General features: G+C 36.7%; 1 protein-coding gene across 6 annotated transcripts in view; it reads left to right on the forward strand.

Moving 5' to 3' along the window:
• The window catches only part of TRPC6 (transient receptor potential cation channel subfamily C member 6), a 117,143-nt gene extending 92,939 nt beyond the window's left edge, over positions 1-24,204 (forward strand). For 3 of the 6 annotated variants that reach the window (XM_032640174.1, XM_032640175.1, XM_032640178.1), the window contains 9 exons: positions 1,043-1,259; positions 7,178-7,411; positions 9,778-10,042; positions 11,280-11,475; positions 12,275-12,478; positions 14,143-14,217; positions 21,518-21,601; positions 23,082-23,157; positions 23,861-24,204. In XM_032640174.1, coding sequence (XP_032496065.1) covers positions 1,043-1,259; positions 7,178-7,411; positions 9,778-10,042; positions 11,280-11,475; positions 12,275-12,478; positions 14,143-14,217; positions 21,518-21,601; positions 23,082-23,157; positions 23,861-24,012 — 1,503 coding nt within the window. In that variant the 3' untranslated portion in view covers positions 24,013-24,204. The other 3 variants (XR_004351097.1, XM_032640177.1, XM_032640176.1) reach the window with 3 other exon arrangements.
• The last annotated feature ends 1,774 nt before the right edge of the window (positions 24,205-25,978 follow it).

Genomic DNA, 25,978 nt, shown 5'->3' on the forward strand with positions numbered 1-25,978 from the left:
CCAATAGGCTTCTGCAAATATAAAAAACGGTTTGAAGACCCTACAGCCACCCTTACAAACTGCTCCCATTGAGTCCCTGTTTCCAGCCTCTGCACCTGAGACCAACCCCCTACTTGGTTTCCGTTGCCTGGGCCAGCTCCAGTGAATTCACCCATTCTTCCTCAAAACTCCCTTCCCAACGCGAGACCAAATGTTTTAACCTTTTGCTCCTATCCCATATTTAAAGATTTAGAGACGTTAAAAAAAAAAAAAGACACTTGGACTTTTTTCAATCCAGTGTCATTCCAGGACATCTTTCCAGTACGTGATGGGAACTGCCTTGCTGTCCTGTCCTGGGCTGGGAGTTCTCTTCTTGGTACTCCTGACTCTTACTCCATTTACAGCATCACTTGAAGCCTGATTTGCACCCATGTCAGTGAAATGCACATGAGGACAACAAGCAGACAAACATCAACCAAGGGTGTATACATTGTAAAGCAGATTCAGGTTAATATTTTCATTGCTGCTTCCTCAATACTTCACACCCACTAAATTAGTTTTCTTTTTATGAGCAATGGTGATACTATGCTCTTTTGTCATTATTATATTCATATTAATGCTGTCATTATTATATTCATATAATATTTTGTCATTATTTGTCATTATATATATAATTTGTCAGATTATATATAATATATATATTATATGTATATAATATATATTATTTATATATATATTAATTATATATAATATTTGTCATTATTATATTCATAAAATATTTTGTCAATATTATATGTAATATCTTAATAACTTAAATATCATTTAATAGAAATTAATTTATTTAACTATCAATCCAGAATATCAGCATATGTAGCTGAGCAATGTGACCAAAATTTTATATCAGCATAAGGAATTATTTTTCTATTGTTAGTTATATAAAGGTACATAATTATCTTAGGAGAAGATTGGAGTGCACAGATATTTATTCTTGTGTATACGCATGTGTGTTTTGCAAAATGTACAGAACAAAGCTAAGATTTTCTTTTGGTGTATGTTGTGGCAGATGGGGAAGATAATGCGTGGCCCATTCATGAAGTTTGTAGCACATGCAGCCTCCTTCACCATTTTTCTGGGGCTACTAGTCATGAATGCAGCTGACAGATTTGAAGGCACCAAACTCCTTCCTAATGAAACCAGCACAGATAATGCAAAACAGCTGTTCAGGATGAAAACCTCCTGCTTCTCATGGATGGAGATGCTCATTATTTCCTGGGTAATAGGTAAAGACTGATTTTTCTATCATCATTTATTTTTACAGCCTTAGCAGTAGGACTGAATGACACTGATTCCCTCACACATCAGTTATACAGATGTATACAGCATGATACAACGCTCCACACAGCATGATTTTTTTTGTTGTTGTTTTTAAAGCACAGTTACCTTGGGTTCATTATCAGTACCACAGTCTTCTCACATGCCACATGCTTTTTAGATTTCTAAGAAAAACCCAGGCAGAAAATGAACAGGATAGTATGAATCAAACCCTGCCAGTGACGAAAAACTGCCGTTCATGTTTTAGGAGAGCTGTGACTTCAAGTTTAAAAATAACCACATGATTTTACGTTGCAATTTAATAGGAACTGAAGGTAGTAGCCACTCACATCTGTTTAACATTTGTTATGTACCAAGAACTGTTCAAATCACTTTACATACATTATATCACGCACTCTGTTTGTGCCTTAGTGGTCCAATCTGTCATATAATAATGTCTACACTACAGCATTAATGTGAGGATTAAGTAATTTGCTTTAGATCTCACAGATGGTAAGTGAAACAGAGGGTATGTGGTCTTAATTACTATGCTATTTGTCTTTAGAATCACTCGTCCATATGGCTTGTTATTAAATATAATGCAAATGAAAGATATTTCAATTGGATATTTATGAATGAATAAAGTCAGTAGCTATTACCTACCTAATAGATGTTTAACAAAGTGCCCTCATTAGATAATGAGGATACTGAAGCGAATGAAATGCAGTCTTTATAGTCAAGGAAGTTAAGTCTGGGTGGAGGGGACAGGTCAATAAGTAAATCAATAAAGAAAACCTATGTGACATGTACTGTAATCGAGGAGCTATTAGGGTGTTACGAACACACATGGACTGGACATCTAAACCTGAATGGGGTGGGGTGTGGATGGGGCGAAGGAGGCCTCCCTGAACAGTATGTTCAATCTGAGACTTTGAAGATAAGGACGTGTTAATCCTACAGAGTGTTTTTGGGGAGTAAGGACACTACGAGGCATGAATGCAAAATGTTAGATGCAAAGGTGTGACTTCATGCATAGTCAGGGCCTTATGAAGATTGCTGAAACTTTATCCACAGCCTGGCTTCTCCCAGGGGTTGCAAAGGTCGACAGCTGGCACCTCATTTGCAAAGTCATGTGTTAGGTCCAGCTATAATGCAGGTTCACTTATGGATGTGGGTGATGGGAGATAAGGGTGGTGACATGGCCAGAGGATGATTTTCAGCTGTTGGTGATGTGATCCATCACATTTTAGAAAGATCACAGTGGTTGTGAGGAAGAGGGTGGCTTTGTGGAGGGGTGAATATGGAGGCTGAGAGACAATTGAAGTGATCCCTGTGAGGAACATGGTGCCAGAAGTCACGGCATGGGGAAAGGAGTTGAGAGCGTCTTAAAAGATATGCTTCAAAGAACTTGGTGATGTATTGTACATGGAAAGGGAGAACTGTGGATTCTGCCTTGGATTACTAGGTGGTGAAGTCTCTAGGAGGAAGAATTATAGAGGGAAGATCATGCTTGAGACTGGGAGAATGAAAAGCTGGTAGGTAAGTTTGGGCTGTGATTGACTTTGAAGTGCCCATGGGATTTCCAGTTGAAGATGTCCACTAAAATGCAACCCCTGGGAGAAGCCAGGCTGTGGATAAAGTTTCAGCAATCTTCATAAGGCCCTGACTCTGCATGAAGTCACCTAGGGTATAAATGTGGAGAGTGTCAAGAGAAGAAGGCCCAAGGAATCTTCATACAAAACCATTGGTAGCCCAAAAGCTTGGTTCTCTTCCAGTGATCTGGAGAAGCATCTGCAGTCAGTTTTATATCACTTCTAGGGCAGGGGATGTCTTCTTGGCTTCCTCATACTGGGGCTGATAAGATGATCAATTGAAATACTACAAAGCACTATACAAATTACCATATGATCGTTTTAAATGCATATGAGGTAATTCAACAGCATTGAGAGTTATTCAAAACTTCTGAATCACTTCATTTCCTGGAAATGTTCCAAGGAGAAATATAGTGTCTTAATATGTGAATTGCATCACTAAAGTCAACCTTAGATAAAGAAGAGTTTGATTTTCCACTTTTTCTTTTCGAATTTAATTGATATTTACCTTATAACATAATGCTATAAGAAATAAATTACATTTCACTTTGAATATTTGATTTAAAATAAGAATGATCATTTGGACATTGCCTTTACCTCAAGCTAAGAGCCTATATGTTATAGGTTTTGTTTTATGTTAGTATGTTTAAAGTACATATTACAGCACTTGGCACACAGGAAATGTTTAATAAATTTCAGATAACTATGATTACTATTAAACTCTTCATTAAGAGTTCATGTGTTTTATATGGAAGTGCTATTTCCTACTGAAAACATATTAAGCAAGATATGACACTTCAGTTCAAGATTAAACTTTGAAAACATTAAATTTTATGTAAGAGGATTAAATACAATGAATGTTCATTTTATTCTTTATCAAAAATAATTGTCTCTCCTCATACTAATATTTTAATATAAACATTGGAAGTTTTTCCTTTTTCACTTGGAAACCTAAACCAAGAATGTTAACTTTTAATTTTATGAATAAAAGCAGTTTCCTTGGAACAACTGGCTGGATAACCTTTGTGGTTGAGATTCAGAATTGATCTCACAGTATTCATTTAAAGGGAAAACAAGGAACAACTCAGAACGGACAGCTGATACTTTGTAGCATATGTTAGACACCTGGTTCAATTTCTGACACTGGTATTTATTTTTCTTTTTGAAGTTATTCTTGAAAGACAGTTTCTGTACTTTCTGGAAATATTAATAAGAAGTGGACTAGTTAGGTCAAGATGCTAGTTGGCTTGAGGGAAAAGACTGACATTATTGGTCACAGAAAGCAAATTTATATAATTTTTAGTAGACAAAAAGTTGAAAGGCTGGATGATGGAACTGACATTCCAGGAGATCTTGACAAGGCTGAAGGGCAAGCTGAAACCAATGAGAAGTGTAGCAGGAACACAGGGAGTGGGGAGACATGCTTGATGACGCTTCACTTAAGGAGCACTTTTTAACTTAACATCCAGTGTGAGCTGCTGAGGAAGCAAATGCAATGCTGGGTTGACCCTTCAGCAGAAGGAGAGGACTGCAGGCAAGGGCCGTAATTACATTCCTGCTCCACGCTCTGGCCACATCCCATCTGCAGGCAATTGGCAAACTAGGGAGCATCCCAAATTGAAAGCAACCAGAAAAGGGAGTGGCTCTTCCAGGGAACAGCACTTGTGGGAACTGGGGAAGCTTACTCTGGAGTGTGGAGGTAGGGCAGAACCCCGGGATTGTGAAGCCTGAAGTTTAGTTATTTGGAGGGCCCCGTTTAGAGAAAAAGAAGACAAAACAGAGCCCTAGGAGGAGCCTGGGCAGATAAGGCATCTTGAAGTTTAAATTTTATTAGCTTTGTGGGAAACCTGCCTCTGCTGTAGAAGCATAGATTTAATGAGTGCATGGTGTTTGTACTTTGTTTTATTCTGTTTTGTTTTAAGAAATTTAAAGGCAGAGAGAGCAGACTCATTCTCTTCTCTCAAGGGCAGAATTAGCACTAACAGGTCCACAGTGAAGGGATGCTTCCTAAAAAGTCAACAATGGGATGAGCCGTCTTCAGAAGTAATCATTCAGGACGAATTCAAGAAGAGGCTCAACCCTGTGGAGAAGTCCCCTGCTTGCTGGAGAAGTTGGACTAGATGGGGGATTTCAATCTATTCTTGGCAGCTCCTGGGGGGTCCACAGGGGAAATAAGATGGGAACTCTTCCTTCAAACAGAAGAGTTCGCTGTATCTGTTTTATTTTTTTAAGCTTTGGTGAGATATCATTTTTTACCAAAAACTGTACATCTTAAAGAGAGAGAAGATGGAGAAGTGGGAGGAAGAAGGAGAGAAGCTTTGAAAACAACTAAACAATATGAATTTAAACCGCCCTTTAATTCCTATTCTTCAGTTACCCTAAATTACCCTTTTGTCCTATTGAGGAAGCTGGCAGGAATCCAGGGACCACAAAAAAAAGGCTGCCCTCAGATTTTTTTCACCCCTGCTCATAGTTGTGTGTGTGTGCACATATGTGTTCATGAGTGTACACATGTAGTGTGTCCTGTTTTAAATCTGATCCACTCAAGTATATATAAATTCAATTCTAGTCTCCTCTGAATTTGGAATAATTCCAAATAAGTAAGTTGTGTGCTACAGTGAATGATCATTTTGAGAAAAGCACATAGTAAGCTGTTGGAAGAGCGGAGACCATTGCTTTTGTAAACCCCTGAAGGGCTCTACAGTCCTTCACATGGCAGGTTGTGATAAAGGTTCATGACAAATGTGGGGACTTGGGGAAGGTGCTTGGTAGGAGAAAGGGGAGAAGATTAATTTCAACTAGGGGACAATGGAGACTTGTTGATGGAGGTAGGCTTTGATGGATTGTTGGAGTTTGGCTTGTATTTCTCCAGATGGCTCTAAGAGGAGGCGGGACATCAGAGCATAGGGATCTAAAGATAATAGGGGTAAAGTAACTTCTTTTTAATAAAGTACGATTTTTCAGATGAAAAAAGAAAATGTGCCAGACACAGGAAATTTTATATAGTAAATGCTCAATCAATGTTAGTTATTTTTTCAAGTGCCAGGCACTGTGCTGTGCATTTTACATGTGTTATTTAAGTCTCATAACAAACCTGTGAAGTAGGTACAAACTACTATCATCCCCATTTTCCAAATTGAGTTTTAGAAAGTTTAAATAAGTTGCCAAGGATTACACAGCTAATAAGTGGAAGAGCAAAGTCTCAAACCTGCGGCAGTCTAATTCCAAAACCTATGCTTCTTCCTGAGTACCACATTAAGCTTTAGAGCGAATATGCAACATTATTAATAATTCCACCATCAAGAGACAGCTACTATTAATATGTTCCTGTAATTACTTCTAGTCTTTTACTATGCTTGTTTTAAACATAAAGTCATACAATATATAACATTTTTTACTTAGCATGCTTGAATGTTGATGACATAAACATTTTCCAATGTGTATTAGTCCAGGTCCTCCAAGAAGCATATGCAAGACAGGATTTAACGTACAACAATTTTATTAAGGAAATTCTACGTGAGAGAAAATGGGAGAGAACTGAAGAGAGCTGCAAGGGCTGTAAGACTGGGATGCAAGTCTTATCTTGAGGGAAGGAAAGTAGGGTAGAAGTATCCTAGATCTCCATCCAGTCTAAAGGAAGTTTAACAAGGCCGTCAGGAAATCCTTGAGCCAAAGTCAGTCATCAAAGGAGTCCCATGTCTCTGAAGAAGGACTGCCCTCAGTCACTACTGGGGAGCAGCCCATGGGAAGCATGGCCTTAGGGCAAAAGTGGCAGTAGTTTTCAGAATGCTGTAGCTGAGGCCCATGGCCAATTAAATTCCTGTAGTTGGAGGTCTGGGAGGTACATTCCTGTGGCCACTATCCCATGGTAATTAAAATATCATATGAAATGGCTGCATAATATCCCATATGTAGAAGTCCCATGGTTACTTCTATTTTGAGTGTGTGAATGTGGGTGTGTTTGTATGGTTTGATTGTTATAAAGAACCCTACACTGAACATCTTATTAATGCATTTTTATGTATAGAATTAATGGATCAAATCATGTTTGATCCATTGAATCAAACATTGAATGCCCTTGATGAAATTTGTCACATTGCTATAAGGTAATGCACTGATATTGTTGGACTCTAGGATTTGTGGGGACAAGATAATTATGGCTGGATGGGTGGGATGAGACCAAATTTTGAAGGGTTTTGAATATCAGCCTGAGATCTTTCAAATTTATTTTGTTTTATTGAAGAGCTAAGGCTGGAATGAAGTTGGATTGATATTTTAACCTCTTTCTAATACAGGCATGATATGGACTGAATGTAAAGAAATTTGGACTCAAGGCCCCAAGGAGTACTTGTTTGAGTTGTGGAATATGCTTGATTTTGGAATGTTGGCAATCTTTGCAGCATCATTCATTGCAAGATTCATGGCATTTTGGCATGCTTCCAAAGCCCAGAGCATTATTGATGCAAATGATACTTTGAAGGATTTGACAAAAGTCACATTGGGAGACAATGTGAAATACTACAATTTGGGTGAGTTTATAGGACACAGTCAATGTAAGTTTATAAAATGCAGAATTTTCTTATAAAAGTACACATCAGTAACAGTTTGATTACTACTCAGCTGTCATAAAATTGTTGGTCAGTTTCTAGCTTCTTCAGAGTAACTGTATCTGAAGAAGCATGCTTTCTACCTCTTCCCTTGATATTTCTTCTGGCTGGAAACCTCTTTTAATCACAAGAATCATCTCACTTTATCTCTGGGATTAATTGGCTAACCACCAAACTTCATTGAGAATGCCTGTATTATGTCTTGGATTTATTTTTTTCCTCTTGTCCATTAAAAATAGTATACATTTAAGTACTATTTCCATTTAAGGCATATAAACTATTTGAAAGCAAAGGAATCATTGGAGGCTCTAGAGGGCCCCCAATAAATAACACCACTTTTTCTCACCCAGTCTTTGAAACTAGATGAGAGATAAAACCAAAAGCGAACATGGAGGCCAGATCATCACCTCTAATACTGACAAAGTTCAGGGTAGATGACATAATTCTGAGTTTATTAGCCAGTCGGCTCAGTAATATTGAACCTCAGGCTTAGGCAGATGTATGGACAGGGCAGTCTTCCTCAAAGAGGGGTACGGCAGCAAGTGTCTGATCATGTGAGATTCCCCCATGGAAGACCAGAGGAAAATTCTCAAGAAAAAAGAGGGCAGAGCTGAACCAAGTATGCTCAGTTTCCACCCCAGTTCAGTAATCAGATAAGTCATTCCACCTCCCCAGGAGGAAAGTGACTAAGTGATAGAAATAGATTCAGTTATTTGCTTAGGGAAAATCTCTCCTTGTAGAAACCTAGAGTGGGGAAAACAGATTCTCTTTGAATACTTATTTCAAATCCTCTGTTAAGATGTCAGTTAACAGTCAATTGACATCTCTATGGGTTTTACTGACTATATCACATAGGGATTTCTTTTTTATTATTTTTTAATATTTCTTTTAATATTTAATTAACAACTTTTAGTGCATAATGTAAGGCTTTTATATATTGTACAGCACAGGGAATGTAGCTGTTATTTTATAACAAAAATTTTTATTATATGGAATTTTAAAGTCAGAACTATCTATTTATATATTGTACTTATATTCAAAGTGCTATAAAAAAGGAAAGTGCTTTTATTAGTTTACTGTATCCTTTCCTGATTCCACTTCTCAGCAAATAAGCAAATACAAATTTATAATTATATTTTTCCTCTTTCCTACACACTGCTTTTCTTCATAATGGTTTCTTAATTAGGTTTTTGATGACCTGATGTAATAATGCCAGAAGAATTCATAAATGAATAATTACTACATTTTTATGATAAAAATAGACTTGAGTGACCAATATAAATTACTTTAGTAAGTTTAAATAACTCCAAAAGCCCTAAATTACATTATAGTGTAATTACAGTTTAAAATTAAATAATGATATCATGTATTTAGGGCCTTCTTTTCTTTTATTATAGTTTAAGATTAAATAGTAAATGCTATCATTTAGTTAGTGCCAAGCAGTTTCTAAACACTGAATGTATGTTGACTTACTGGATTCTCACAACAGATGACAGAGGTAGAAGCAGTACTATCTCATTTTTAAAGATGGGAAAATAAAACTAAGATAAGTAATTTGTACCAGTTCATCCAGCTGACTTTAGATAGATAGATAGACAGGTAGGTATTGGAATTTTTACATATGCTGAGTCCACAGTTTGTACTCTTTTCTTTTTTTTAACATTTTTATTGGAGTATAATTGCTTTACGGTGGTGTGTTAGTTTCTGCTTCATAACAAAGTGAATCAGTTATACATATACATATATCCCCATATCCCCTCCCTCTTGCGTCTCACTCCCACACTCCATATCCCATCTCTTTAGGTGGTCACAAAGCATCAAGCTGATCTCCCTGTGCTATGCGGCTGCTTCTCACTAGCTATCTATTTTACATTTGGTAGTGTATATATGTCCATATATACACTACCACTCTCTTACTTTGTCCCAGCTTACCCTTCACCTTTCCCGTGTCCTCAAGTCCATTCTCTAGTAAGTCTGCGTCTTTATTCCTGTCTTGCCCTTAGGTTCTTCATGACCATTTTTTTTTTTTTTTTTAGATTCCATATATATGTGTACTCTTAACCATTATGCTATACCCTATGAAAAACTTCCAGCAAACCAGGGGCGTAATTTTCTCAGTAAATTCAGAAGCTCAAATACACCTGACACTTAAAGAAGCCCTTTAAGATAAAAGACTTCCGTCAGGAATTGGATTGCTAATGTAATTTTATTTCTACCCCAGAAAAGAAGTTACCTAAGTAAAAAACTTAAATAAACTCACCATAACTCTTGTCTTTCCTTTCTCCTAGCCAGGATAAAGTGGGACCCCTCTGATCCTCAAATTATATCTGAAGGTCTTTATGCAATTGCTGTAGTTTTAAGTTTCTCCAGAATAGCCTACATTTTACCAGCAAATGAAAGCTTTGGACCTCTGCAGATATCACTTGGAAGAACAGTGAAAGACATCTTCAAGTTCATGGTCATATTCATCATGGTGTTTGTGGCCTTTATGATTGGAATGTTCAACCTCTATTCCTACTACATTGGTGCAAAGCAAAACGAAGCCTTCACAACGTATGTGCTTTCAGATATTTTGATCATGGAGATCGTCGATTAAATAAATATTAGCTTAACAGTGTTCATATGCATCCATGACATAAATAATGTTTTGGTAAAGACTTCATCTCCAGTTACTCTTTAGCAAAATGAGAGGATTTTAAAATGGGTTGGAAGAGCTCAATAATGTAGGCAACCTCTGTAATACTAAGTAATTATAGCTAACATTTTTAAGGCTAGGAACTACCTCACACACATCATTTTATTATCTCTGTTTCAGAAGAAAAAAAGGAGACTGAAGTTCAGAAAAGTTAAATGATGTGCTGAACACTGCATAGCTGCTAATAGGTAGAAAAGCCAGGACATAGTCCCTTGTCCACTATAACATCTGTGCTCTTCACTGCTGTGTCCTTCTGCTTACTACAGACTCCTGGGATGCTGACTATGAGAATAGCTGCTTCCTAATTCAATTTGTTGGATCTTATCACTGAGACGATCCAATTTATCAATAGTGACAAGAGTTTTAACTTATGTTCACCATAGACACATGTTTTTTATAAAGTGTGTTTGGAATACATTATTCAAATGTTAGGTATTCAGTGTTACAATAAGTATTGACTGAAGCATAACCTATTACCCATATTCCTGTAAAGTTCAGTTTATGAGAGAAATTAAACCACCTGGGCTAAGCAGAGGGGCTTAGTTTAAGGTCAATAATTATGCTTAAAGCATTAAAATTCCTATGTAAGACATGTCAGTGATTTTGGTAACATCGACTCTATTTATATTGTCATATTTTCCTTAAGGCACCTTAAGACACATACTATTGTAATCTTTTTATTGGAAATTAGTGGAAGTATAGATGAGCAGGAAACCCAGAAGGACTCTAACAGATAACATTACCTTTTATTAAGTAATACATTTAACACTTCCATTGCCAAAACTATGGATTATTTAAATGTTAATATCTGTGGTTGTGTAATTATGCTAACATTTACTGAGTGCTTATTATGTTCCAGATAGTGAGCTATGTGCTTCATATACACAATATTTCCTCATCCTTGCAACAATCCTAGAAATAAATAATTATTGTACCCATTTTACAGAAAAGAAAAACGAGGCTCAGGGAAGTAAAGAGTTTTCTGATGAATATCTAATAATTTTCAAAGACACTAAATCAACTCACTTTTATATGGTACCATTTTTGTTTATTTGTACACTTTATCATTTCCTTTCTCTCCTTCTTTTTCACCAGAGTGGAAGAGAGTTTTAAGACACTGTTTTGGGCTATATTTGGACTTTCTGAAGTGAAATCAGTGGTCATCAACTATAATCACAAATTCATTGAAAACATCGGTTATGTTCTTTATGGAGTCTATAATGTTACAATGGTTATTGTTTTGCTAAATATGTTAATTGCAATGATCAACAGTTCATTCCAGGAAATTGAGGTATAATCTCTATACATTTGTATACTATGTGCTACATGTTTTAACTATTCCAGGGATCAACTCAGCATTGGTGGCGACAGTATAGACTGCTTTCCATCTGTTCTTTCCCTTTTTACATACTTCTTTATATACTATATATACTGTAGAGAATATCTATACTTTTGTATACTTTATATACAGGAATCTAGAAAATTTTAATGTTTTGCTTCCAAACACAATATCTATGGGTGTGGTAGGATAGTAAGGTGTAAGGATGAGAAATGATGTGTGATTTGTTTTATTATTTACAAACTCTTTAGAAATACTATATCAGCATGAATTTATACTTTATTTTAAAAATTATTGCTTCCGAATACCACTATTCTCCAAATCTTGTCTTGAGTGATGTTCAGAATTGACCCTTTCTCAAACTCAGAGTGATAGTGTACATCTTTATTCCAGAAATCTTAGTCTGTCTCCCAAATTAATCAAAGTAGCAATCTGTTGCAGAATAAAAAAGTGAATAATTTTTCATAGTGTTTTCTAGAATGTAGGAAAATGCATTTATATCTTTCAATGCATTTATAAGCACATGCAAGTTTTGAGATCTATAGATCTATAAGCCTGATAAAATTTTAGGCAGATTTAGGAAAGAGTGTGTGAATAGTACCTTAACATTTTTGAAAAAATCTTGGAGTGGTCTTTGGGGTCTGAGAGTGTTGTAGGCATCATTACTTCCATCTAGTCACACAATGTTAGAAACATTCCAGTAATTCTTTTTATGCATTTCCTTGCTGAACTGTCATATGTATTTGTATAGGATGATGCTGATGTGGAGTGGAAATTTGCAAGGGCCAAACTTTGGTTTTCCTACTTTGAGGAAGGAAGAACTCTTCCTGTTCCCTTCAACCTGGTGCCAAGTCCAAAGTCCCTGTTTTATCTCCTACTGAGGCTTAAAAAATGGATTTCTGAGCTGTTCCAGGGCCATAAAAAAGGTTTCCAGGAGGATGTGGAAATGAACAAGGTGATTTGACTTGATAATTTAAAATTATATTTTTAAATGCTGAGACCATTATAACCACTGTGCCACATTCCTTTATAAAGAAGCGGTCTGTGATGACATGTCCATCCATTCCCAAATGTAGTCACTTAGCTCAGAGCAGTCCTTTGGCTTGTGTCTCTTTATTAGGAGAACACTGGGCATTTCTGCTTAAAAATATAAGAAAAATTCATGAGATGTAACTAAAATAATGTACTACATTATCTGGAGTGGGTTCTGAAAGGGAGAGCTATTCTGGGCCGCATTTTTGCTGTTGTGGCTACACGTCCCTCACTTCACCTTCAATTTATACAGCTAGGTATATTTATATACCTCAATTCATACAGCTTCCATTTTTTGCATGTTCAATTTATACAGCTAGCTGATTATGACTTGGGGGAATCTGACAGACAAGTAAGTCCTACACTGAAAAGTTTAGAAATCAATTGCTCACATATAATATGGGAGACCAGGTTTGGCATTAAGTAGTTCAAGAGAGAAATATCTAAGGAGACTAATTGGAAACAGTAATCCCATGAGGCAGTACCATCTTAAGAAGCCATGAAAGAAAAGAGGTCTAGTGCTTAGATGAAGGAGTAGAACAATCACAGTGGGTTTAGAAATGTGTGGAGCATATAGAATGCTGTGTGGAATGCATGGGGGTGGGGAGGTTACTCTCAGCAGGGAACTCTGCTGGGGACAGAACTCTATATCCAGAAGGAGCACTGAGGGACTAGATGCCTCCAGAGAAGGAGGGCCAGGAAGGGAACAAGTGTGGATATGGTGTCATATTATGGGGACGTGAAGGAGCTGGCTGCTTCCAATTTCCAATTTTAATGAGGAAGCACATTTAATTTTCTCTTCAAAAATAGGAAGAGAGGCAATGGGCAAAAGTTGCAAATAGTTCATTTTTAGTTCTATGTAAATAAGAAAAACTTGTAACAAGAAGATCTGCCCAACAGAGTGGTGGGCTGTCTTGTGAAATAGTGAGCTCCCCATCATTGCAAGTAATCAATAAATGTTGGCTGACCAACATTAGGAATTTACAGGTTTTCCTACACTGGTGGGCAACTAAGCCAAATGATTGTAAAAGTTCCTTGCAGCTATAAGATTCTATTATTGAATGATTTGCTACTTACTACGTGAGATTCTCAAGTTAAGCTCCCAGAGCTCCAATTTCCTCAACTGTAATATGGGGGAAAAAATTGCATCTACATCATGAAAATCAAATCAGATAAATATGTAAAAGTGCTTTGAGAATTCTAAAGCCCTCTTTAAATGTATTATCATTATTTTCTATAGGAATTTTGGAAAAATATGCCATCTTTGGTGCTCCTCCAAATGTATAACTTACAGAACTCAGTGTGTTGAGTGGCAAAAATTTCCCTCACTTTACTTAATGTTATTAAGTGTGTAGTTTACAGGTGTGATTAGAGCTGCAACCCACGACAATTCAGTCTCCAAAAGGAAATGTCCAAGTACTCACCAAAGGGAAGACCTCAATAAGAATATGTTTCTCTCATTGAAACTTGCTGGAGAATGGGACCAGATGGCTTTTAGAATATGGAATAAAGAAAGAGTGAAATTCGTTTTATAATTCCCAATGTAAAATTAGTGATTGTACCTATTTTACTCTCTATCTTTAAAAGAGAAATGAAGAAAAGAAATTTGGAATTCTGGGAAGTCATGAAGACCTTTCAAAATTATCACTTGACAAAAGACAGGTAAGATCACATTTGAAAATATGAAACCACGAGTAGGTTCAGGCTTTCTACTCAGAGAAAAGGACAGATGTTCAGAAGCAATTTCAAGAAACAGTAGACACATTAAAGAATTAACAATTTAACAATGCTCAAAGAATCTGTTATTGAGAAGTAAAAATAAGCCTGTGTCCTGTTAATCAGCAAAAAGAATTACATGGCTGTTTAAGACAGATAGTAAACAAGTATACTGGGATACTTATGGGTGATGGAATATAGAAATTATGATGTAAAGAAGGGAAAATTGAAGCAATAGGGACCTGATGGAGATATAATTAACTTAATTCTCGGCAGCTCAGGTGGAGATTATGCATACCTAACAGAGCTGCATTATTTGTCAGTAATCGAGAAGCTGTCACAAAAAGGCACCCTGAGAATTTAATGGCTTCTGTCATCAGCCCAGTTTATAATGAGCAATGTACCCTGGAGCTGCATCAGCTCCGTAATTTGGAGCAGCAAAATCCCTGATGCTGAGGACTTTTGCTTCATTCTGGCAGCAGGCACATAGTAGGGGTACAATAAATGCGTGTTGCTGAGGGAAATTATGAGTGAATTCATTAGGAGAAGGGCAGTGTATCTGGTGGGACTAGCATTCAGTTGCACATATCATGGTGTTTTCAACAAGACAGTTGTTTTTCCCCCTCTCATTTAACTCTCCAGAGTTGGCAGTACAGGACGGTTGCCAGGAGTGAGTCTCTGTGGTTCTCCAGGATTTTTTTTGTCATAGTCAGATGCAAGATGACACCTTCACCTCCAGACATCACACTCACTTTTCAGGCATGAAGAAGGAATGGGGCAAAGGAAAAGTGGGCCCCTAGCTGAATCACCCTCAGAGATGCCTCCCAACAATTTCTGTTATTATATCTCATTAGCCAGAACTCTGCTACAGGGCCACCCCATGGGACACAAATGCCAAGGAGGGATGCTATTTTGTTTTGTTTTTAAGCCAAGTATGTTACCTCCTCCAACAAAATAGGAATACTCTTATGTATTGATATAGTATTGATATAGCCAGATCATTGAACCGAGTAGTCAGAAGATTGGGATCTCATCTTATCTCTGCCCCTTTAGCAATTCGTTTGACTTCTCTGAACCTTAACTTCCTTATCTACGAGATAGGAATGATCAAGTTGTACAGCCCATCACACAAAATTGTTGAGAGGATTCAGCTGATGCTTTGTAAATCACAAACACTATTATACAAATAGTGAAGTACTTGTTACAAAGAAGCAGCTTTTTGTTATTTGGTTATGAATAACTCAATAAAAATTTTTCAAAAATAGGTCAGTGTGAGTTGGATTTTATAGTTTTCCAGTAAGAAATTACTTGTGCTGAAAGTATGATGAATGCATGATAACAATAAAGCGTTGGACAAATATGAGAAAAATTCAAGGGGGATCAACATGGCTTTTTTCTTTATGATAGAAACTATAGTGTCTTTCAAATCAAATAATTTTATTTTCTTTAGAGTTTCTCAAAAAATGTGGAAACTTAAAATTTGTTTTAATCATCTGGAAAATACATTTTATATTTTTTAAACATAGCTTGGATTACTCTACACTTTCTGATAGCACATATTTCAATCCCAGGAGAAAGCAAATTCTTTAACAGCAATACGAAGCCTCTGGTATCTGATCACAGTGGTAGATCGATGAAATGTTGATTCCAATGTCAGCTGAACCTTCTAGAGACCCTTTTGAGAGACTGTTTATTGTGGCAGCCATGGGAATGTATGGCTCATGTTTTCTTTCGAGAGAGCCTGCTTCAAGGAGTTCGGTCAGCTGACAGCCTCCGGCTGCAGCATCTTTGGGGTCCCCTCAGCTTTCCCGCCATGGCCATGCTCTTTAGGTCCCGGATAGTTCAAGACAACACAGGACCTCTCTTGGGGCATTCTGCACCACAGCTCCCCGTTGGGCTGGCTGACTTTCCCAGACAATCTTATTACCTTTCCCTCTTTCCCAGGTGAGCCGTGCCTCACGGTCTGGGAGCTTTTTATGCCTTCTGCTGCCACTTCCCATTATCTTTCACAGGCATAATTCTGAATACATCTCATATTTCTCACTTTGTCTTGGCATTTGATTCCTAGAGGACCAAATCAACACAAGTGTCTATTTTCCCTTACCATTTAAGCTTGTGGTGAACAAAACTGAGGCATATTTCACATAGCTTGCTTTTGCTTGATACATTAACTATATTCCTGAGAAAATGTTTTTTAAAGCAACCATTTATAGTTCCAATCAGTTTTGCCTGTTGTTGCTGTGTGTTTTCCCTAACCCATTTGCATGGCTTTTGTTCATTCTTTTTCATAAAGTCTATGTCTAAAATGGCACAGTTAAGTTTCTATTTTGCTGGGGTCTTCTTTCTTGGCTCCTTGAAAGTTAAAGTGGTTAGGTCGCACAAACCTTCCTTCACATCTGCTCCACGGACACTATATAAATCAGTCAGATGAGCCATATAAAAATACTTTTTAGCATATCTATTTATTATCTTTAATCATCTCCTTCAGCTCCGAGTATCACTGACTTTGGTGGTTAGCATTAGCTTTTCAGACATATAGACTGAAAGGACAGCATACATTAATATTCAGTCTCTGCCATACTGTATTACATGTATAATCCTGAAAATGCCAAATAACTTCTTGAATATTTCTCTGTTCCAGCTCTAGAACAGATCCCCTTCAAGTAGTCAGTTTCAGAGCAGGTTTTACATGCCATGGACCATAGGCAAGTATGGAGCGTAGATGTTATTTTAGGATTTGGGGTCCATTCTGTACTGGATTGAATGAGATGTGGAGATTTTTTTGTTTTATCAGTTACATATCCAGGGACTATGTCCTTTAGCTTCTAATTAGGTCAGGGGCTTTCTTTTTAGTCATCTGATTAACCAGTTATATAATGTAGTGATTCCAATTTGTTACTATCACCAGGGTCACTTGATGAATTTGTACAAATTACCCATCCTCTTCTCCAGGTCTATAGAGTTAAAATCTCTGGCCATTGGGCCTGGAAATGTGCATTTTAATAAGTACTTAGGAGATTCTAATGCTTATCTGGGTATGGGAATCACTGAGTATTTCATTCCCTGGATGACTTAGTCATGGACATGAGCACATCAGTAAAAAGCAATATTCAGCAAAGTGTCTCCAAAAGAAATAGAGCAGATTAAAACTAACCATGAAATAGGCCTAAAGTCACATAGTAGATAATTATCCTTCTGTACAATAATAATAGCTGTTGACACTTGTACAACATCTGCTATGTCAAGCTACTCATTCTACACACCTTATCTCTTTAATCCTCATATTAACTCTAGAAGGTAGGTAATATTATTTTCCCTATTTTATACATGAGAAACCTTAGGTTAATAGAGGTGAAATGACTTGCTCAAAGTCCCACTTCAGACACATGACAGAGCCAGAATTCAAATCCATATCTGTTTGATTTCAAGCAAGAGCTTTTACAAGCACTGTACCACATGGTTTCATGTCATATGTGCATCCCCTGCTGACTGATCATATTTCCTCTACATTTTCAGTTCATTGCTTTGATCCCTGCCTCAGACCCCTCAAGGTGGGGAATGGAAGACTGACTCCTAGTACTATGTCCAACAACATAAAAAATTCCCAAGCCTGAGGCTTACTTGTTATTCTTAATGAATAACAAACAAGTTATTTAGTGTTCCTCACTCTAATCCTACAATGAAGCTGCAGCAAGATAAGAAATGCTAATATCAAACTAATTACTAGGATTAAAAAAGAAAAGAAACATAAAGAATGCGGGAAATGCGGTAGAAGGTATGGGGGAAAAAGGACAGGCAGTGCTTTATTCAGAATCAGAGTGTGTATTTGCATTAGACAGGAAGAAAGCTCATTAAACCCAGTCCTTCCTGCTTCTACTCAACAAGCTCCGCTTTCCCACTCTCATCACATTATGCGTCAGTGCCATCTATAAATGTCCAAATCACTAAGGTTTAAATGCTATTCATATTGCCAACTGAATTCCCTTGACTTCCCAGTCTATCTTAGTAGCTGTACATCAAAACAAATATAAATTAGAATTTTCTGCCACCAAGTGGTAATAATGCTTCTTTGCACCATTGGGTAAGTTTCTTCTTACATATTACTCCTTTGTGTTATTAAATTTTTAAACATGTATTTGTTGAATACCTACTATATATCAGAAACTGTTTAGAAATTTTTGCTAAATAAATGTTATATTTGCATCCAAATTCATACTTCAGATTTAGAGCAGAACTCTTCACATAAAAGTGATCCAAATGAATTTGTAACTGTTTAGTCATATACCATTTAACTATACTAGTGGTTCCCACTGAGAGGTAATTTTTGATTCCACACTACCAGCAGTCCAGGGTGCATTTGTAATACCTGGAGACTTTTTTGGTTGTCACAACTAGAGAAGGGAACTGTTATTGGCATCTAGGGTGTCAAGGCCATGGGTGCTGGCAAACATTGTACAATGTACTGGAAGCCCCCCACAATAAAGAATTACCCAGCCCAAAGTGTCAAAAATGTTGCAGTTGAGAAATCCCAGATTCTACCCATTGGGTGCATGCAAAGAGGAGCTGTGTGTTATAAAATTGTATGACACACTGTAGCTGCAGTCATTGACACGTCAAGATCTACAATCCGGAAAATCTACAATTATACCCATTCTCAAATGAACAGAAAACTGTTTTCTGGCTTTCCTGGTACTGTTACCTCTTCTGTGTCATCCAGGGTATTAATTTGTAAGTCATCTGCCTTAAAACCATGTTTCAGATTTATCTTTCCCGTGTGGTTGAGCTGCAGCCAATTGGTTCACGAACCTGTATTGTACACGTCTTGTATAGCAAGTTGTTCAGAAACCAGGTGAACTCTATTAGTGACCCGAAAGCACTTCTCCCTTCATTCATTCACCAACCAACAACTTTTGAGCACTTACCATCTGCCGGACAGCGATGGCTCTTAAGGCACTGAGATAAACTAAACAAAGTCCCTCCTTCTGTAGAGCCCAGGAGGATGTAGACAATAACCATGTAAACAAGCCAGTGAATAAAGTAATTAGCAATTGTGAAGCATGTTTTGAAGGGTACAAAAGGCCTAGCTTGCTCAAGATCTATTTTCGTGGGGTAGGCAGAGAAAGCCATTTGAGGAGCTTATGTGTTGAGCTAAACTCCAGAGGATCAGACAAAGCAAGTCAGACAGGCAAAGAGCCAGGAAATGAGTGTTTCAGGAATTGGGAATAACAAACCTTAAGTTAGAAAAGAGCAAATGAAAAAAAGCCTGCATAGTGTTCATATAATACTAAGTTTACAAAAAAGGATGATTGCCATAGACATGGTGGGTTGTGGAGCTGCCTTAATTTGGAATGACCAGCACAACGAGTATTAAGGTCCACACATTCATCTCTAAAAAGCTCTCAAAGAAGTATAATTTTTCACTTTCTTTTTTCCATGAACACCATTTGGATGTGTTAGTGGCCTCTAACAAAAGAAGGAGACATCAAATTAATGATTTGCCACCATGAGGCTGTGCATTCATGAAGAGATGGACGTGATGCACACAAAGATTCCCTTTGCCTGGATCCTTCTGCTCTGATTGTGAACCTGTCCTCACCCTCCATGCTTTATCATAAAAGCTGGGGGATGGAAGTGATGACTCTGGTCATCATGTTTAATGATGTCTTTAAAGCATAAATCATAGTTTGAAATCCAGGAATCATATCTAATATATTAAATATCATTATATTTTATAATATTATAAAAATAAATGATTATGTAATTTGAAAGTAAACATTAAAATATTATTAAAATATGTTGAAGTTTGCATCTGTTTCACAAATTCATAAATTAGTAGGACTTGAAGGACTGTAGAGGTCAACTAGGGCATTCCCTTCACTGTCAGAAGAGATTGTAGGGTTTCAGCTTCTCACCTAGTATCCCACAGCTAACTTGTGGCAGAGCCAGATTTGAGTTTTCAGGTTTCTGTCAAGTGCTCTTCTACAGAACCCAAGCTGCCCCTCTGGTTAATTTGGTCAATTGTAAAATTTTATCTTAATTTTTTAAAAGTTAATATAAAGTTAAAAAAAATACGGACATTTTGCTGACATTATTAGAGAGGGTGAAATAAAAGGCAAATAGCTACATGGAAAAGGATGCTATCTAAACAATACCTTCACAATGAATATGAATCTTGTCAGCCTTGCCATACTTTTCCTATTATTATAACTCAGCTAGATCATAGTTATTTATGTTATTCATTAAATACTCAGAACATAGCACAGCACCTTACATATAGAGGTCACTCACACATACCTGTTTAATGGATGAATGTGTGCATAGCTGCTTGAATTCAGCATGTGGCCATTTAAAGCATCAATGCATTGAAGTCAAGGATTTTAATTGAGTCTCATTGAGCTTTACCTGTAGCAACTTAGATGCCATTGGGAAATATAAATCATGGCTGTCTTAGTAGATAGTCTTGAAGTTTCTTCTCCCCTGGAAAAGAGTTTTACACCCCCAAAAATATATATTTGGAGATGTTGTGTTTTGCTCAATTTCTCCTACTTATTTCTTTGTAAAACCACTTTTTTCCCTTTAGAAAATGCCTTAAAGAGGTTTTTAATCATCCTCTTATCATGTTAATATGGTACTTTACCACCTCTCTTGCAGATTACTTTCCTTGTTATTTTCCTATTCAAGCAAATGTATTATTTGAAAAGTGCTGACCAGATAGGATACTATATATATATCCTAAAATTCAAATGGTTTATTAGTGCTTTCTTGGCACCTGAATCCTATCCTACAACAAAGTCTTACCCTGGTGTTTCTTCAGGAGTCTTATCACAGTCTCTACTGCAGGTGTGGATGGTGTAGTCCATCATGCTGGACTGTGGATCCCTCATCAATGGACTTCTGAGATCACCACCATTATTTTCTCAACTTGTTTGCCTCTTCCTCCACCAAGGGTGTATCTGTGGGAATGTTAAAACATGACTCTCATGACAAAATGATTGATAGCCACAAAGTCTAAGAGTGTCCTCAGACAACCTCTAATAGACACTGAGAGGCTGAACACACCTAAAGTGTCTATGATTTGTCTTGGAAGACAGAATATTAAGCAAATTAAGTTAAAATGGCACTATACATATAGAAAAGATTATTTATATATACGAGACTTAGTTCACATATATAACAATGAGATAAATATCATCACATTGAAAAAAAATTAAATGATAATCAATTTCTAATTCTTTTCAAAATACAGTTTGGACATAGTAAACAATCAAGCTTAAGAAGTTCAGAAGATTTCCAGTTAAACAGTTTCAGTAATCCTCCAAGACAATATCAGGTAAGCATTAATTTTTAAAGAAATAAGACTAGTTATTTGTAATATTTAGAAACTCAAACTATGTGATTATTTAAGTGAAAATGAACTGTTATGATATTTTTCTCAATATCAAAATAATACACTAATTCAAAAAAATATTTATTGAGTAACTACCACGTACCATGCACTTTCTAAGTACTAGAGATATAGAAGCAAACGAAATAGGTGAAATCTTGCCATCATGGAATTTAGAGCCTACACGTTTATTGTAAAAAGCCTATCTTACTAATGTGAATTCTCCATTGTTGTTCTTTTTCAAGTTGTTTGGTTTATTCTGTTTCTTTGCCTTTCCATATAAATTTTAGAATTGATTGTGTATTCCAAAATTGTGACTGTGTTAAATCTATAGATCGATTTGAGTAGAACTGTTGTCCTAACTATATAAAGTCTTCCAGTACATGAACACAGCAAAAAAAAAAAAAAAAAAAAGTCTATCTTACAAAAAACATAAAGAAGAGAGTAAAAAACCCCACCACTGAGAAGTAAAGACTACTTACTGTTCGTGAATATTCTTCCAGATGATTATATGTATGTATATAATTTTACATATATTTTAATATTATTATAGAAATGTATATGTAATATTATATAAATGAGTTAACAAGACTTATATAATGAATAATAGTTTTTCACTTCACAAAACATATATTCATATTAATTTTAATGGATGTACTATATTCCTTTGTACAAATAAATAATCCTCTATTGATGGCCATTTAAGGTTGTTTTTTTTTTTTCACTATTATAAGTAGACTACTATGAACATAGTTGTCCATGTACCTAATTACATCATTAGGATAAGTTCTTGAAAGTGGGATTTGACTATCATTTAGTTTAGGGTTTAGGTAGCAAGATTTGGTTTAGCTATATATCCACCCAGGACTTCCTGCATACTTGCTGAGCCTCTTACTTTTTATGAAAAGTACATAGTAAAAGCAATATCCTCATGGTGGAAGCTCAAGTACTGGAGAAATATTATTACATCGAAGCTAGCCATTCCTAAATTATTAGCAAGTATAAAATCAAAACTGGCTCCATTTCTTTGTAATGGAGGGGAAAAGCCATAAATGAGGGCACATTTGCTTAACTTTCCATTTCCACGTGCAGAAGTGCACACCTCTGACCTGCCCAGCTGTTAAGGCTGTGTCTTGTTCTAACACTTTCAAGTAAAATACAAACAATGAACATCAAGGATTAGATGTTTGCTCTGAACTTATTCTTTTCCCAAGAATTAACTTTTGAGTCATTAGTCCTGGTGATGTGAAAATTACTTTTAAAATCTGGAGATAGTATGCATCCCCTACCAGATAAATCATCTTAATCTTTCATAGCTATCATTTCTGAAGTGCTTACTAAAGAGAGAAAAAATCAGAAACTTATTCCAAATGAGTGATTTATCATGAACATAAAACTAAGATGGATTTCTCTTTTCTCTGTCTAGAAAATAATGAAGAGGCTCATCAAAAGATATGTATTACAAGCCCAGATAGATAAGGAGAGTGATGAAGTGAATGAAGGTGAGTTGAACACAGGGACAAGTCAGCCCCTGAGCATAAGCCAGGACCTGGGGCCTAAAGCAGAGCTGAGGGAGAGCTGGAGAGATGGGCGTGGGAAGGGTGAGCTTCAACAGGAGAAGACAGGATCTCGCCAACCATCAGTACTGCTACACACTGGGGAAATAGGCTATGTCTCCGCAGTTGGGGGCAGATGACACTTGCTAGATAAGTAACTACAGTCATCTCTTGGTATTCGTGGGAGGTTGTTTCCAGGACCTGTGTGGATACCAAAATCCATGGGTGCCCAAGTCCCTTATATAAAATGAAGTAACTACTACAGTCTACCCTCCACCTCCGCACACATAAAACCCAAGGATAGGGAGAGCGAACAGTGTTATATCCGTGGGGGGCTTGGAGGGAGAAGGAAGTGGTTGGGGATAGTAAGGGTCCATTGCCCCCAAACCCTGTAACATTTGCCACCAGTGTTTCCCTTCCACTGACTTCAGGAGGACGACATTGTAAGTTTTCTCTATAATCTTTTCACTAACCAAAATACAGAGCTGAGAAAATAGAAACCTGCTCCCATTAAAAAGTGATTTCCTTTGAAGGGATTCAAAATACAGATGTGTGTGGCATTAAGGCTCATTTCAATCTATCCCAGAATCACTAGTTTCTCTGCATTACGTATTTACAATTGACTTCTTATCACTCTTGTTTTGCAAAGGGGAGCTGAAGGAAATTAAACAGGACATCTCAAGTCTCCGCTATGAACTTCTTGAAGAAAAATCTCAAAATTCAGAAGACTTGGCAGAACTTATTAGAAAACTTGGGGAGAAATTATCAATGAAACCAAATCAAGAGGAAAGCAATAGATAATGCAAAGTCTTTCTTTAAAATTCATATTTATTTGTCCACTTGAAGCCATGTTATTTTCTGATTTATTTTTTTAAGTGCCAATATGACCAGATTTTAGAGAAGAAAATGTTCAAAGATAACTTGGGTCATCCTATTATTTGGAACTATACTATTTAATATTTTTGATGATTAAATTTCATTATTCAGGCTAAAGGTTGCAGATTATGATGAAAATTATTCCCAGTTGTTTGGTGCTTGTTTTGTAATCTGCTTTCTTGGGTACAACTATTGTGATGATGTGATTGCCATGTAGTGTCTGCCTGGGAATCATTTTAGCTGGCAGGGCAGACACACCATATTGTGGTATTTCCCTGATGGAGATTTCAGGTACCTTCTTGCCTGCTCTATGGATCCCTTGCTGGTGACTTCCAGACTTGAAATCTAGAGAAAAATAATCTCTTGCCATTTAGAGAATACTGTTTAATCATCTACCCTTCTTAGCCCCCATAGAATATGATTGATAATATCTGCAAAACGGGGTTAAATTTTTCCTAAATTTTCTGATTCATCTCTTTAAAAATGTTACCCTTACCAGTGAAAAAGTGTTTCCTTCACTGAACTCTGGAAACATAGTTCAGTTCTGTGTGTGTGTGTCTGTGTGTGTGTGTGTTTGCACATGTGCATGTGAAATACTTGTCCTATTTTCTTTGGCAGCCAATACAGATACTCAAAAGCTCTTTATATTATACTTTTTATTGTACAATGTACAATTTTTTATTTTATTGAAAAATTATTGGCCAAATAAGAACACTTTATTGGAGAAGTATCAAAGCCACAAACAATTATCGTTATTTGCTTCAATTATAGCACAATTTTTGTGCCATTTCCAAGGGGCTTTACAGGTGAATTCTTATGTTTGGCCTCAAATGTAAAGCAAAAAACGTGTTGAGGGAACTTGCAAATACTTAGTATGTCCTACCCTCCTCTCAAAATATATAAAACAGGAATTTGAATTCATGAGCATTTACCAAGAGGTTGCTATTACTTACTGATGATATGAGGCCATATCGAAAACAACTAAAAGAAAGAAATGAAGGTTCACTATTCAGCTACCCAAAGACTGTCAACATTTGGATGATGCTGAGCATTGACTGGAAGTGCTGCTTTAAATTCAAGCAAATTTTAAATTTCATTTTAAAGATAAAATGGTCACAGGGGCTTCCCTGGTGGCGCAGTGGTTGAGAGTCCGTCTGCCCATGCAGGGGACACGGGTTTGTGCCCCGGTCCGGGAAGATCCCACACGCCTCGGAGCGGCTGGGCCCGTGAGTCATGGCCGCTGAGCCTGCACATCCGGAGCCTGTGCTCCACAACGGGAGAGGCCGCAACAGTGAGAGGCCCACGTACCGCAAAAAAAAAAAAAAAAAGATAAAATGGTTTCAGAGAATCTATTTAGCCCCAACTTTGATTTAGTTTACATCAAAAAACCTTTATGTAACCAGATCAGAAAATATAGCTGAGAGTTTTATATACAGTGATTTTGTGTTTATGGTTATTACTTATTGAGAAATTATTTAGTGATACAGAAAAGGTCTGTTTTCAAATGTTTTGTGACAACATTTGAATCAGAAATTTTAAAAATCAACCTCAAAACCAAATGCACTTTCTGCAAATTAAAATAATCTAAATGCATAAAGCTTGTGTGTCACGCCATGCCAGAGACTCGCCTCCAAGCCCCTATGACAGCAAATGGGCTTGACTCCAGAAGATTCTGGAAAAGGTATTTAGATGTCTCAGTGTCTTTTAAGTTGGGTTGACTTGACAAGATGTAAGTTTTAGGAAATGCAACAGGCATGACAATGAGTTCCTCAGTAAAAGACACTGCCATCAAGTGCCACCTGTTATTGTTCAAAATTAAATGTCCTGAAGTCAACACATTTTCCTTGAAGTGCAGCTGAATTGGCATCTCTTCTAATTTCCTTTTAATTGG

The sequence above is a fragment of the Phocoena sinus genome, chromosome 8 (genome assembly GCF_008692025.1).
Source record: "Phocoena sinus isolate mPhoSin1 chromosome 8, mPhoSin1.pri, whole genome shotgun sequence".
Lineage (NCBI taxonomy): Eukaryota > Metazoa > Chordata > Mammalia > Artiodactyla > Phocoenidae > Phocoena > Phocoena sinus.